At 45.5% G+C, this 14,197-nt stretch overlaps 1 protein-coding gene and 1 pseudogene across 2 annotated transcripts; one reads left to right on the forward strand and one right to left on the reverse strand.

Moving 5' to 3' along the window:
* Positions 1–588: 588 nt before the first annotated feature.
* On the reverse strand, positions 589–10,804 carry LOC105515026 (protein SSX4-like). 2 transcript variants are annotated; one of them, XM_011946735.1, is made up of 8 exons: positions 10,666–10,804; positions 9,816–9,904; positions 9,264–9,378; positions 8,499–8,594; positions 6,586–6,635; positions 4,455–4,590; positions 1,958–2,062; positions 589–1,186 (listed from the first exon to the last, which is right to left on the reverse strand). In XM_011946735.1, exons 2-7 carry the CDS (start codon positions 9,882–9,884, stop codon positions 1,962–1,964), a joined length of 567 nt encoding a protein of 188 aa, XP_011802125.1. In that variant the 5' UTR covers positions 9,885–9,904; positions 10,666–10,804; the 3' UTR covers positions 589–1,186; positions 1,958–1,961. The 2 variants fall into 2 exon arrangements, with proteins under 2 accessions (XP_011802125.1, XP_011802124.1); XM_011946734.1 differs by lacking the exon at positions 589–1,186 and adding an exon at positions 2,834–2,911 and having other exon boundaries at positions 1,962–2,062.
* A 62-nt stretch (positions 10,805–10,866) lies between these two features.
* Positions 10,867–13,953, forward strand: LOC105515042 (annotated as a pseudogene).
* Positions 13,954–14,197: the final 244 nt, after the last annotated feature.

The following is a 14,197-nucleotide window of genomic DNA, read 5'->3' on the forward strand; positions in this document are numbered from 1 at the left end:
ACGCATCTTCCTCATTCCTCCACATCACCCAGAGGACTATTTCATCTGTGTCTCCTCCCACATACTCCCAAATGGGCCGTCGCAGCCCTAGAACCTGAAAATTGTTCAGAGAGCGAAGGCCAAGATGGCCAACCACCTGCTGCAGAATCCTGCTCCAGGATTGAAGTGTTTAGTCTCCATCAAAATAAAAACTGGAGGCCAGGCATGGTGGCTCACACATAATCCCAGCACTTTAGGAGGCCATGGTGGGAGGATCGCTTGAGCCCAGGAGCTCAAGGCTGCATTGAGCTATGATCATGCCACTGCACTCCAGTCTGGACAGAGCAAGACCCCATCTCTAGAAAAAACAAACAAACAACTGGAAACATCCTCCACTAGAATGGTGGTCAGGAACATCTGTCTGCCTTGTTCCCTGATGTCTCTCCAGCACCTAGAACAGCACTCAGCAGGAGGATGCACTCATTAGGGTTTTGTTGAATAAATGACTCCTTTGATACAGCAATTCCACTTCTAAGACTCTTTCCTAAAGAAATATTCACATATATGCACAGAGCTGTGTACACAATAATGAGAGGAGCAAAAACTGGGGAACGTTTGCAAATGTTTATTAATTGTCAATGACTGATAGAGGGGAATTGGATGAGGGGAGTACATGCTGAACAGGAAATGGAGTGAGGGGGGCTTGAGCAGGATGCATGGCAATGGAGAAAAGCAGATGGAAGATGCTTATAGTGGTACTTGGTGTGTGCGCGCGGGCGTGTGTGTGTGTGTGTGTGGTGTACATGCAGAGGAGAAAATCGGAAATTAAACACTCAGACCTGACCTCAGTAGTCACATCTGAGGAGAAAGGAGGGTAGTTCTGTTCTATGGAGAGAGAATACCTGACTATACTTGTTTTCTGAGGTGGGTGCATGGATACACAAACGGAAAAACGCATTAAGTATATCTTGCTCATCAATGAAAATGCTAATGTCTAACAGAATGGCACAATGCAGGAAAATACAACGGAAACGCTAACATCGAAGTCTTGGCACACTAAGAAAAATGACGCTCAATTTTTCACTGTTGTAAACACTTGCTTTCACTTCCTATACACCTGATGATGAGGGGTCCACAGCCATGCCCATGTTCATGAAAGGTCACCACGTTCTGCTTCTCATTGTGGGCATGTGTCATATCCCTGAGGCTGAGGCAAGAAGAGAGAAAGAAAGTAAGTGGCAGTGAGTTCCCACTGCCTGATAACTCAATCTCAACTCCTCCTGACCTGCAGACCCTGCACACTCCAATTCTGCCCTACCTCAGGACCTGCACATGCCTTCCACGGTTCCTGGAAGTGAACCATCTGCTCATGCCACGGTGACTTCCTCGCCTGGATTATCAAATCCTAGGCTAGAGGAAGGTGTGGCCTGCGTATCAGGGCTGACCTGGGGTTTGGGATCCCACAGCATCATGGGTAGGGAGCATCCCTGGATATACAGAGCAGAGAGTAGAAAGAGTATGGGAAATTGGCTGGGCGCAGTGGCTCACGCCTGTAAACCCAGCACTTTGGGAGGCCAAGGTAGGTGGATCACGAGGTCAGGAGTTTGAGACCAGCCTGACCAATATCTCTACCAAAAATACAAAAATTACACTGGCGTGGTGGTGCACACCTGTAATCCCGGCTACTCAGGAGGCTGAGGCAGGAGAATTGCTTGAACCTGAGAGGCACAAGTTGCAGTGAGCCAAGAATGCACCACTACACTCCAGCCTGGGCGACAGAGCAAGACTCTCTCTCAAAAAGAAAAAAAAAATAGAAAGAAAAGAGCATGGGAAATCTCATCATTCAGCCTCAATGCTGTACCCTAGAAAATTATGAGAAGGGAATGATTTGGGGAACAAATGACAAGATGGGATACTGGTACCATAACAGAATAACACATCTGCAGGGATGTGGAGGATGAGCCGAAGGTTCACTTACAGAGTTACTCGTCATCTTCCTCAGGGTCGCTGATCTCTTCATAAATCACCCGCTGCTTTCTCTCACGCAGTCTGTGGGTCCAGGCATGTTTCTGCCTTTTGGGTCCTGTGATGGAGAAGAGTTGGAAGATGAGGGTTGGGTAGGCTGGAGAGTGTTAGGCTCTGTTTTCTCAAAAACAGGAGATGCCTCCATGCTCCCACGTGCCCATGGGCCTTCTTTATCCAGGTTTTCACATTCTCTGGCTTAGAGAGGCTGAGACCTTAGACCCACACCAGTACACTGCAAATGCCAGTTAAAGTTTTAGCTTCTGGCTCCTTCTGTTGTCAGGTTTAGATTCCCAGCCTCTTCACTTACGGGAACATTCAACCATACCTCCTTTCATGCTGCATGTATTTGCTAAGGGCACACAGGCATACCTTGTTTTATGGCATATCGTTTTTATAGTGCTTTGCATATGCTGCAATTTTTTGGGGGGAGTTCTGACCAATTTTACACTTTTCCATTATTATTATATCTGTTATGGTGATCTGTCATCAGTGAACTTTGATATTATTATTGCAATTGTTTTGTTGTTCTTTAGTCTTTTAAAATAATTTTTGTTTTTTATTTTTGTGGGTACACACTAGGTGTATATTCTTATGGGGTACATGAGATGCTTTGATACAGGCATGAAATGCGTAATAATCACATCATGGAAAATAGGGTCTCCATCCCCTCAAACATTTATCCCTGTGTTACAAAAAAATCCATTTACACTCTTTTAGTTTTTTAAAAAATGTACGATTAAGTTATTATTGACTATAATCACCCTGTTCTGTGTAATTGTTTTGGGGGTACCAGGAACTGCACCCATAGAAGATGACAAACTTAATTGACCAATGTTGTGTGTGGTCTGACTGCTCCACCGATGAGCTGTTCCCCATCTCTCCTCCTTCTCTCGGGCCTCCCTATTTCCTGAGACACAGCAACACTGAAATTAGGACAATGAACAACCCTAAAATGGTGGCTAATTATTCAAATGAAAGGAAGAGTCGCATGTCTCTCACTTTAAATCAGAAGCTAGAAATGGCTAAGCTTAGTGAGGAAGGCATGCTGAAAGCCCAGATAGGCTGAAAGCTCAGCCTCTTGCACCAAACAGCCAAGGTGTGCGTGCAAAGGAAAAGTTCATGAAGGAAATAATAGTATATAATTCAAAGGAAAAGTTCTTGAAGGAAATAATAATACTAATACTCCAGTGAACGGAAGACAAAGAAAGCAAAACTGCTTTACTGCTTAAATAGAGACAGTTTGAGTGGTCAGGATAGAAGATGAAACCAGTCACAACATTCCCTTAAACCAAAGTCTATTTCAGAGCAAGACCAGAACTCTCTTCAAGTCCACGAAAGCTGAGAGAAGTGAAGAAGCTGCAGGAGAAACGTGTGAAGCTAGCAGAGGGTGGTTAATGAGGTTTAAGGAAAGAAGCCGTCTCCATAACATAAAAGTGCAAGGTGAAGGAGCAAACCCTGATGGAGAAGCTGCAGCAACTTACCCAGAAGATCTAGCTAAGATCACTGATGAAGGTGGCTACACTAAACAACCGATTTTCAATGTAGATAAACTAGCTTTCTATTGGAAGGAGATACCATCTAGGACTTTCATAGCTAGAGAGGATTGACTCCAACTTTGAAAGAAGTTCTACTGTGGGTAAAATGCTGTCCAATAGCATCACATACTACAGAGAAATCCTTCAAGAAAGGGAGAGCTAATCTATGCGGCAAATGTCATAGTTGTGTCCTTTTAACAAACTGCCACAGCCACTCCACCCTTCAGCAACCAACACTTTGATCAGCCAGCAGCCATCAACACTGAGGCGAGACCCTCCACCAGCAAAAAGAGTGTGACTCACTGAAGGCTCAGAAGATTGTTAGCATTTTTAACAATGAATTATTTTAAAATTAAAGTATGTACATTTTTAGACATAATGCTATTGCACACTTAGTAGACTGCAGTATAGTGTAAACATAATGTTTTTATGCACTGCAAAACCAAAAATAAAAAACGTGTGTGACTCACTTTATTGCAGTGGTCTGGAACCGAATCTGCAATATCTCTGAAGCACATCTGTATTGGGTATCAGGCATTGAGCTGAGTAAGACATGATTGCAGGTCATCACAGATAGAATTGATTGAGCACCTTTCATGTCATCAGGCCTTCTAGATTAAATGTAATGTTTCCAAACAACTTATGAACTATGATTCTTTATTTCCATCTTATGGACTAGGAACCTGGAGCTGAGGAAATTTGGAAGACTTGTCCCAAGTCACATGGTTATTTTATGGGTGACAACTCCAGTCTGTGTCTCTGGAAGTCATGTCTAACATCTCATCTGGAGCTGGGCGAGTTCCTCAGCCCAGCCTGGACCCAGGCTTGTCTGGGATCCATGCCACACACCCAGTCCCCATACCTGAACATAGCCAGGGAAGCCACAGGGGTTGTTCCCGAATTGTTTCCTCTTACCAGATGTCTTGTTAATCTTCTCAGAGGTACTTGGTTTTCCCGGAGGGCACAGCTGTTTCCCACCGTTTCGTGGGCTAGATGCCTCTGCCACTTGCTTCGAATCATTTTCTTTCTCTGCTGGCTTCTTGGGCATGATCTTTATAATGTGAAGGTCACAGATAAACAGTATCAGTGACATTTCTATAGTGTTTTAGAGCTTACAAAGTGTCTTCACATGCATTACCTTAATTAATGTTCTCAACAACACTGGGAGAGTTACATAGGCCTGTATTAGGAGAAACCTGGGAGGTTAGAAGGGGAAGGAATGGCCTAAATGAATGGGCTTTCCAGGGATAGAATGCTTACTTATCCTCACAGTCTTTTAAGACTGACATTCTTGCAAACAGCAAAAATCTCCATGTAATTGAGAGTGTCATATACAGAAGATTTGGAGAAGAATAGCATTCTGAGAATTCACAAGGTCTACAAAAGGAAGAGCTTCTATAAAATACAAGGGATCCCATATAAGCTTGTTGACAGCTGCTGGGAGAGTAAATATAAAAACATAGAGAGGGGACAAAACACTGCTGGGAAAGATAGTGTGGGGAGATGAATACAGGGAAGGGAGAGAGAAAGAAATGGTTTGCTGAAATTAATCTAGGCAGCAAAGAAAGCAGTACCAGATATGACATACCACCCTACAGAGGCACCAACATTGAATGTGGAATTAAGTAAGGTGGTACCCATACCAATTTTGGTTACATTGGGATGTGTCACTGACCAACAGTCTTACCCACTTTTTTTTTTCCTTTTTTTTTTTTTTTCTTTTGACACGGAGTCTTGCTCTGTTGCCAGGCTTGAGTGCAGTGGCACGATCTTGGGTCACTGTAACCTCTGACTCCCAGGTTCAAACAATTCTCCTGCCTCAGCCTCCAGAGTATCCGGGACTACAGGCAGGCTCTAACACGTGCCGCTAAGTTTTCTATCTTTAGTGGAGATGAGGTTTCACCAAGTTGGGCACATGGGTCTTGATATCTTCACCTCGTGATCCGCCCGCCTCAGCTTCTCAAAGTGCTGGGATTACAATCGTGAGCCACCGCGCCCGGCCCTTAAGCTACTTTTTATTCAGCTTCCTCACTTACAAAATAGTCAACAACACATGTGAAATAGGCTAAGGGAAAGTGCTCTCTGAGCTTGTAAACACTGTTTAAATGTAGTAATAATAAAAAACTAATACTTTTCATGATCCCTCTTTGAATTTGGTCTCCACACTGGCAACCCAACTCCCAGATCCCTTTACCCTCTAAACCAGAGTTGAATCTGCACTTGTGGGGTCACTCATTCAGGGGCCTCCGAGGGATCCCCTGAGCTGGGACTGGGGCTTCCCGGATGCCCCAGGTGCAGACAAGGCCCTCAAGGAGCTCACAGTAGGGAGGGGCCAACAGTCAAAGCAATTCCTAAGCCATGTGAGTGGCCCCAGTTACAGAGCAGAGGCCAGCTGGTCCTTCCTGTTGCGAGAGTGGGTGACTCAGCGGAAGCACCAGCACGCCCTATGGGGTAAAGCCGTAGTAAGCAACATCTGAACTTCATAAAAAAATGCAAACGTTAATGAGCTTTAAATGGCTTGGAGTTCTGAATTAGACTACCACTGCCACTGTGCCCCAGGAAATTCTTTAACATCTCTGTACCACGATAGCCTCATTTTATTATTATGTTGCTGATAACTATGATCTAAAACATGAGCTAGGTATGATTCTTTACTTCCATTTCACGGACCAGGAATCTGAAGCTCAGAGAACTTAGAAGATTTGCGCCAAGTCACATGGCTTTTATATGGATGACAACTGAAGTGTGTGACTCATTATTATCTGGAGATAATAACAGAAACGTCATAGAGGTCTTCTTAAGGATTAAATAAATTAACCCATGTGAACTGTTTAAAATAGTATCTGGCGTCACTACGAAAACAAAGGAAGTATTAAGGATCACAACTGTTAGTATTATCAAGCTGTCGGTGCTACATCAGGTGTTGTGATAGACATGGGGAGAAGGAGGCAGTGAGGGCATTTTTGATATTCTCCCACTGTTACCAGTGTTTGCATCTGTGGAGGGACAAAGGTTCTCTGGTCCTTTAGATTTGAGAGATACTCACCTTTGGGAAGATTCTCTGGAGCCTGTCAGAAGTCATCTGAGGACGTTCAACTGAAAGAGAATACATCAGAATTTTTCTTTGTTGGTAAAGATTTCCAAACTCTAGAGAGACTTCTGTCACATGAGTGCATTCTGCAACAGAGGGTTATGAGTCCACTCATTGTTGAGGAGTTATATGAAATTTGCTTCTGAATTATGTTTAGTAATGGTTACTGCATTTATCTGTGGCATCAACTCAGAATTATCCATCTCATGGTTTATCAAATGGGAACTAAATTCCATCACAGTCTCATCTTATTTCATTACATATCTTTTACTTTTTCCCAAATAGTTAAATTGATTTGTTGGGAATCTGAAGTGTATCCACTCAAGATGTGCAACAGCTGAAAATCTCTGTACACTTCAAATGGGTAAATCTTATGGTATGCCAATTAAGTTGTTAAATGTGTGATGAACCATGGATGATTTAGTCCAGTGGCTCTGAAATATTTTCAGTATAAAGACACTCCTTTAATGTCAAAAACTTGGCAGATACTCAAGCACTGGATTTTCAGACCTCTTATAGTGATTGTGGGAGACGGTAGAATCTGGCCTGTTTAGTTGGCGAGTAATAGGTCTATTGGAGACAGTTTGGACATTCTGACCTTGTCTTATAACTGTGTTCTCAGAGCAGAAGAGCAAGTAAACACATATGTCCCCTTTATATTCCTGAAATGCACAAAGATCTCTACTCAAGAACCCGTCTATTTGTCACACTATATTATCTCTGCTCACTGAGAAGTGGGAAAGCTCTCTGTGTGTTGGATAAGGGATCACTCTTTCAAACTCTCTTCCAAGCTCAACACGGAGAATAGGGGTTGTTGCAGAATGTGAGGACTGTTTGGTTTTGATAAAATACAGAGAAACAACAATCTTTATTACATAATGTGTTCATCACCCTCTCTTAAGATACTTATTCAATACCCACATGCTGTTAATGAAACAAACTCTGGAAGTTTTTGGCGGATCTAGTTTTAACATTTTCTTTTTTTCACTTTTAACATTTTCTTAAATGTCCTTTGATTCATTAACAGTGCTTAGGAAGAACAACATGTCCTTTAAAAAAGAAATATTTCAAACTCACAGAAAAGTATGGGGAATAAAATTGAGTCCAGTTGGGTCTCAACATTACCTCACGGTTATCTTAGATCTGATTTATTTATTCAGAATATTAGCAATAGTATAAACACTCCAGGAGTGGTAGCTCATGCCTGTAATCCCAGCACTTTGGGAGGCTGAGGCAGGTGGATCACCTGAGGTCATGTAGTTTGAGGCCAGACTGGCCAACATGGTGAAACCCTGTCTCTACCAAAAATACAAAAATTAGCTGGATGTGGGGGTGGGTGCCTGTAATCCCAGCTACTTGGGAGGTTGAGGCAGGAGAATTGCTTGAACCTGAGAGGTGCAGGTTGCAGTGAGCTCAGATTTTGCTATTGCACTCCAGGCTGGGTGACAAGAGTGAAACTCAAAAACAAAACAACACAAAACAAACAAACAAACAAACAAACCAAAAAACGCAAAACATACTATCAATAAGTCACAGCTGAAGCTGTCTGTGCAGCACTCACCAATCCATGCCCTCCCTCCCTCCTCCACGTACAGCCAGTCACCTTAATTTGATGGCTTTTTATTCACATTCATGTTTGTATACATTTACCATTTACTTATTATCCATAAAAATCTATTTTCTTGTTTTGCATGTTTTAGAATTTTATATGATTGGCCTCTGCAGTTAATTTTCTGTATGCAATTTCTTTTTTCACTCAGCCCTGATGTGTATGAGGGAACAAATGTCTGAGGATCTTTCCCAGGTCGCTGAGCTGAAAAGCAACTGGGATTGAGGAGACCCTTTCCAGCCCCTTCCCATCTACTCACCCTGATTCCCGCGGTTTCGATCATTATCAAAATCATTCCCGTGGAAGTCTGCAGCCGGTTCACTACACATGAAAGGTGGGAGGGTGACCTTGAAACCTAGAAAGAAGCAAAATGTTTATTCTTTAAGAGACAAGTTTAGGCCTGGCACGGTGGCTCATGTCTGTCGTACCAGCACTTTGGGAGGCTGAGGCTGGAGGATTGCTTGAGGCGAGACACTCAACACGAGCCTGGGCAACATAGAGAGACCTCCATATTTACAAAATATAAATAAAATTAGCTCGGCATGGTGGCACGTGCCTGTAGCCTCAGCTTTTCCACAGGCTGGGCAGGAGGATTGCTTGAGCGCAGGAGTTCGAGGCTGCAGTGAGGTATGATTGCACTACTACACTCTAGCCTAGGTGACAGAGTGAGACTGACTCATAAAAAAAAAAAAGAGAGAGAGAGAGAGACAAGCCAAGAGACGGAAGGGAGGGTATGCGTGTTGGTTGAGGGGATGGAGGGATGCCACAGAGACAGCTGGGCTCATCAGAAAAGACGCCTAAGGGAGAGAAACGTGCAGGATACAGGTATGAGCTCCACTGTGGCCAGTCCCTGCCCTCAGCCCTGCAGGATACGGAAGAGCAGAACACCCAGAAGCTGCCTTGCCATTTTTCCCTACACAGAATGAAAATGTGGGGTACTTTCTGCAGCCTAAGAAGTAGCCAAAGCAGGAAAAGGGATGCTCATGTGTCCCCAGACTTCTGTGTACCTAGAACTTTCTGTTACCTAGTTTAGTCATGACCTCATAGTTTATCTTCATATACACATAGATGATTTTCTCAGAGGCTTTCATCTTTTCCCACTCTTTCTTAGAGAAGTATTTGGCAACATCATCGAAGGCCTGGAAAAAAAAAAAAAGAAATTCTGGCAGTGTCTCAGCTAGGCATGTCTGCCATTCAGCTGGAGCCGCTTCCTGTGTGCTGGATCTGGGAAGTGGGGATGATAATCCGTCCTGGTTGATGCCATGGCTAACTGACAGAACATGGGGGACCTACCCTAGCTTCTCCCCTGCCACACAGTAGGGCTTTAATGCTGCTGGCTGGCTCTCTTCCCACCTTCCAGAGTGGACTGAGAGTCACCAAATGAAGTGCAAGGTCACAGACTTGTCTCTAGGGATGCTAGGTGATGACAGAGTGAGGGTGGGGGGCTCCCAAGGGTCCAGATCTCTCCGGAGACTCTGCTCCTTGTCCCCAGTACCTCTGTCCTCTCCCCCTCAGAAACCTACTCACCCCACACTGTCCCCTGGGCCACTACTCTGCCTCCTCCAGGTCGCCTCACCTTTTGTATCTTCTCTGATATTTGAGCATCATTCCTGGGTCTCCTTGCAAAGGTGTAGTCTCCGTTCATGGCAGCGGGAGCAGTCTGACCTGCAAGAGAAACAGCCTGAGTCTTTCCAGCCACAGGACCTTTGGTGCTCTGGGCAGGGTGGTGTGTGCCTGTAGTCCTGGCGCCGAAGGAATGAATTGAGTGAGTTTTTTTTTTTTTTTTGAGACGGAGTGTTGCTCTGTCACCCAGGCTGGAGAGCAGTGGCCGGATCTCTGCTCACTGCAAGCTCCGCCTCCCGGGTTTACACCATTCTCCTGCCTCAGCCTCCCGAGTAGCTGGGACTACAGGTGCCCGCCACCTCGCCCGGCTATTTTTTTGTATTTTTTAGTAGAGACGGGGTTTCACCGTGTTAGCCAGGATGGTCTCGATCTCCTGACCTCGTGATCCGCCCGTCTCGGCCTCCCAAAGTGCTGGGATTACAGGCTTGAGCCACCGCGCCCGGCCTCTGTTTTGTTTTGTTTTTTTCTTTGAGACAGGTTTTCGCTCTGTTGCTTAGGCGTGTTGCAGTGACGTGACCCTGGCTCGCTGTAACCTCCGCCTCCCGGGTTCAAGCGATCCACTACCTGTGGCCTCCAAAGTGCTGGGATTACAAGCGTGAGCCACCGCACTCCGCCTAAATTTCTTAAGTTACTACAGAGTTCCTAGGAAAAATACCATACCTGAAAAAGCTAGAAACTGACAGGAAGGAGTTGAGATGGCGACCTGCCTCATATAAGCACATTATTAACGCTAGATAAGAAACGCACCACGGGGGAGGGGATGGGTAGGAAGAACGGAAAGAGAAAATCAGCGCACGGCTTACCCTGATTGCGGAAGAATCAAAAGAGCAAATCAGAGTATGCGCACTCTGAACTTAAAGTAGCCAATCCAAGGGGATGCTTTCGGCGGGAAAATCAGAGTCTCCGCTCCGCTTTTGAGAAGGTTCTGTCCCTGGAGCCTGGACTGATAGACGCCAAATCAGCTTCGCTTGTTCCGCCTACTGTCCTGACTTCTAATTGGCCAGATGGAGTTCACTAACTGCCCTGATTGGTCCATCATCCTAGGGCAGTGACATTGCAGAATATTGTTGCCTCCTCCAGCCACACTTTGTGTGACAAAGTGGGTGATCCTCAGGTGCCATCAGGAGATTTTGATCTCTCTGAAGACCGTCCCTGGATCTTGGGTTAAACATCTGTATTCTAGTCTGAACCATGGGAAGAAAAAAATAGTCGATCTGTGATTTTTCTACTTGAAAGACACAATGTTTTCCAAACTAGCACATTAGCGGAGGTTTGCTGTACTTCCTCGTGACATTCATTCTTCAGTGGCTTCTACATCTGTTGGAACTAAAAAATCCGTCCAAGGCCCTCCAAACTCTGATTGCATTTTTGGAAGGGAATCTAAGTATGGTGCACACAATTACCATCCTTTACCTCTAGTCCTGGAGAGAGGAAAAGGTATTTACTTACGGGACGTGATTGTGGTATTGGTTACATCTGCCTTGGCCAATCCTCCCATCTCGTTCTGGGTATTATAGGCATGCGCCACCTTGCCCACGTTTTTTTTTTTTTTTTTTTTTTTTTGTAGTTGAAACCGGGTTTCTCTATGTTGGCCAGGCTGGCTTCAATCTCCTGGGCTCAAGGGATCCTCCCGCCTCAGCCTGGGGTCTACAGGCATGCACCACCTTGCCCACGGTATTTTTTTTTTTTTTTCAGTAGAAACCAGGTTTCGCTATGTTGCACAGACTGGCCTCAGCCTCCTGGGCTCAAGCGATGCTTCTGCCTCGGCCTCAGGACTACAGGTGTGTGCCATTCTGCCCTGATAATTTTTTTTAGGAGAGACAGGCTTTCGCTATGTTGACCAGGCTGGTATTGACCTTCTGAGTTCAAGCAATCTTCCCACCTCAGGCTCGGAACTACAGGGGTGAGCCACCCTGCCCATGCTATTTTTTGTTGTCCTTGTTGTTAGTAGAAATGGGGTTTCACTATGTTGGCCAGGCTGGCCTTGACCTCCTGGGCTCAAGCAATCCTCCTGCCTCGGCCTCAGGACCACAGGCATACACCACCCAGCCCCTTCTAATATTTTTAATTTTTCTAGTAGAGACAGTTTTGCTATGTTGTCCAGGCTAGTCTCTACCTCCCGGGCTCAAGTGATCCTCCCCCCTCGGCCTCGGGACTACAGGCATGCACCACCCTGTCTTTTGCTATGTTTCCCAGGCTGGTTTTGACCTCCTGGGCTCACTCAAAGATTTGAACCCGGGAAGCGGAGGTTGCATTGAGCTGAGATCCCACCACTGCACTCCAGCCTGGGCCACAGAGAAAAACTGTTGAAAAGAAAAGGAAGGGAAGGGAGAAGGGATGGGAAAAGGGAAGGGAAGGGAAGAGAGAAGGGGAGGGAGAAGGGAAGGGAAGAAGGAAGGGAAGAAAGGGAAGGGAAGATGGGAAGGGAAGATGGGAAGGGAAGAAGGGAAGAGAAGAAGGAAGGGAAGGGAAGGAAGGGAGGAAGGCAGGAAGGAAGGAAGGAAAGAAAGAAAGAAAGACAAGAAAGACCAGCTGAACCTCTGTAAGAACAGTAAGTTTTGTGGTTTTTTTTTTTTTTTTTTTTTGAGACGGAGTCTGGCTCTGTCGCCCAGGCTGGAGTGCAGTGGCCAGATCTCAGCTCACTGCAAGCTCCGCCTCCTGAGCTTACACTATTCTCCTGCCTCAGCCTCCCAAGTAGCTGGGACTACAGGCACCCGCCACCTCGCCCGGCTAGTTTTTTGTATTTTTTAGTAGAGACGGGGTTTCACCGTGTTAGCCAGGATGGTCTCAATCTCCTGACCTCGTGATCCGCCCGTCTCGGCCTCCCAAAGTGCTGGGATTACAGGCTTGAGCCACCGCACCCGGCCAGCTTTGTGGTATTTTAACTTACTCTTGTCCCATCTCATGATCCCAGCTTGGTTCTGTTTATTGTTGATGAAATACAGACAGGAGTGGCCAGAACTGATAGATGGCTAATTGTTGATCATGAAAATGTCAGGCCGGGCGCGGTGGCTCAAGCCTGTAATCCCAGCACTTTGGGAGGCCGAGACGGGCGGATCACGAGGTCAGGAGATCGAGACCATCCTGGCTAACATGGTGAAACCCCATCTCTACTAAAAAATACATAAAACTAGCCAGGCGAGGTGGCGGGTGCCTGTAGTCCCAGCTACTCGGGAGGCTGAGGCAGGAGAATGGCCTAAACCTGGGAGGCAGAGCTTGCAGTGAGCTGAGATCTGGCCACTGCACTCCAGCCTGGGTGACAGAGCGAGACTCCGTCTCAAAAAAAAAAAAAAAAAGTCAGACCTGATATAGTCCTCCTTAGAAAGGCCCTTTCTGGGGGCTGACAACCTGTGTCTGCGCTGCTGTGGATAATGATGACATAATGCTGACCATTAAGCCAGAAGAACATGGGTCCACATAGGGTGGCAATCCACTAGGCTGCCAAGTGGCCATCGCAGCCCTTGAAGTTTTAGAAGAAGAAAACCTTGCTGAAAATGCAGAAAAAAAAAATGGATATTATCTTGAGAAATGAACCCATGAAGCTGCCTTCTGATGTTGTAACTGCTGTAAGAAGAAAATAATTATTTTATTTATCTATTTACTTAAGTCACAGGTTCACTGTGGTTGCCCAGGCTGGATTGCAATGGTGTGATCTTGGCTCACTGCAGCCTCTGCCTCCTGGGTTCAAGTGATTCACCTGCCTCAGCCTCCTAAGTAGCTAGGATTACAGGCACGCACCACTATGCCCGGCTAACTTTTGTATTTTTAGTAGAGACAGAGTTTCACCATGTTGGCCAGGCCGGGCTCAAACTCCTGACCTCAGGTGATCCACCCACCTTAGCCTCCCAAAGTGTTGGGATTACAGGTGTGAGCCACTGAGCCCAGCGAGGAAAAGAATTATTAAACACTATTGTTATTAAAGAAACCAAAGACTGTGATACTTGGAAAGTGTGTCTGAGACTTCAAGAAAATGGACTTCTGGCCAAGCCAACCCATGGCGACATCATCAGATTTCGCCTCCGCTGGTGGTCAAGGAGAATGAGATTCCAGGGTCCATTGTTATCATTAACAACACCATCTTGTTGTTCTGAGGGTAGCAGCTGTTTTCAGTGGTCGCTGGGAGCCGGCTGGAGAGACAGGTGGTCCTGTAAAAGCTCTGCTCTTAATGTGGGCACATCCCACTCCCATGTGTCTTCAAAACCTTTTTGTGGAATATATGTTTTTTGCAGTTGATACATACTAGAACAACGTTTATGAACTGGCCCTTTGCTTTGTAACGTAAGTAAGAGAATTTAATGGCATCTATATTCAGTGAATGTTTTTTTTTTTTTTTTT

The sequence above is a fragment of the Colobus angolensis genome, unplaced genomic scaffold (genome assembly GCF_000951035.1).
Source record: "Colobus angolensis palliatus isolate OR3802 unplaced genomic scaffold, Cang.pa_1.0 Scaffold252, whole genome shotgun sequence".
Classification (NCBI taxonomy): domain Eukaryota; kingdom Metazoa; phylum Chordata; class Mammalia; order Primates; family Cercopithecidae; genus Colobus; species Colobus angolensis.

Bases quoted from the DNA above. Each gene is read 5' to 3' on its own strand.
- LOC105515026 (XM_011946734.1), bottom strand. From the start codon at position 9,884: ATGAACGGAGACTACACCTTTGCAAGGAGACCCAGGAATGATGCTCAA. The intron at 9,379-9,815 runs GTGAGGCGACCT...TTTTTTTTCCAG, and splicing joins TATCAGAGAAGATACAAAAG to GCCTTCGATGATGTTGCCAA. The intron at 2,912-4,454 runs GTAAGAGGAAAC...GCTGTGTCTCAG, and splicing joins GAAGATTAACAAGACATCTG to GAAATAGGGAGGCCCGAGAG.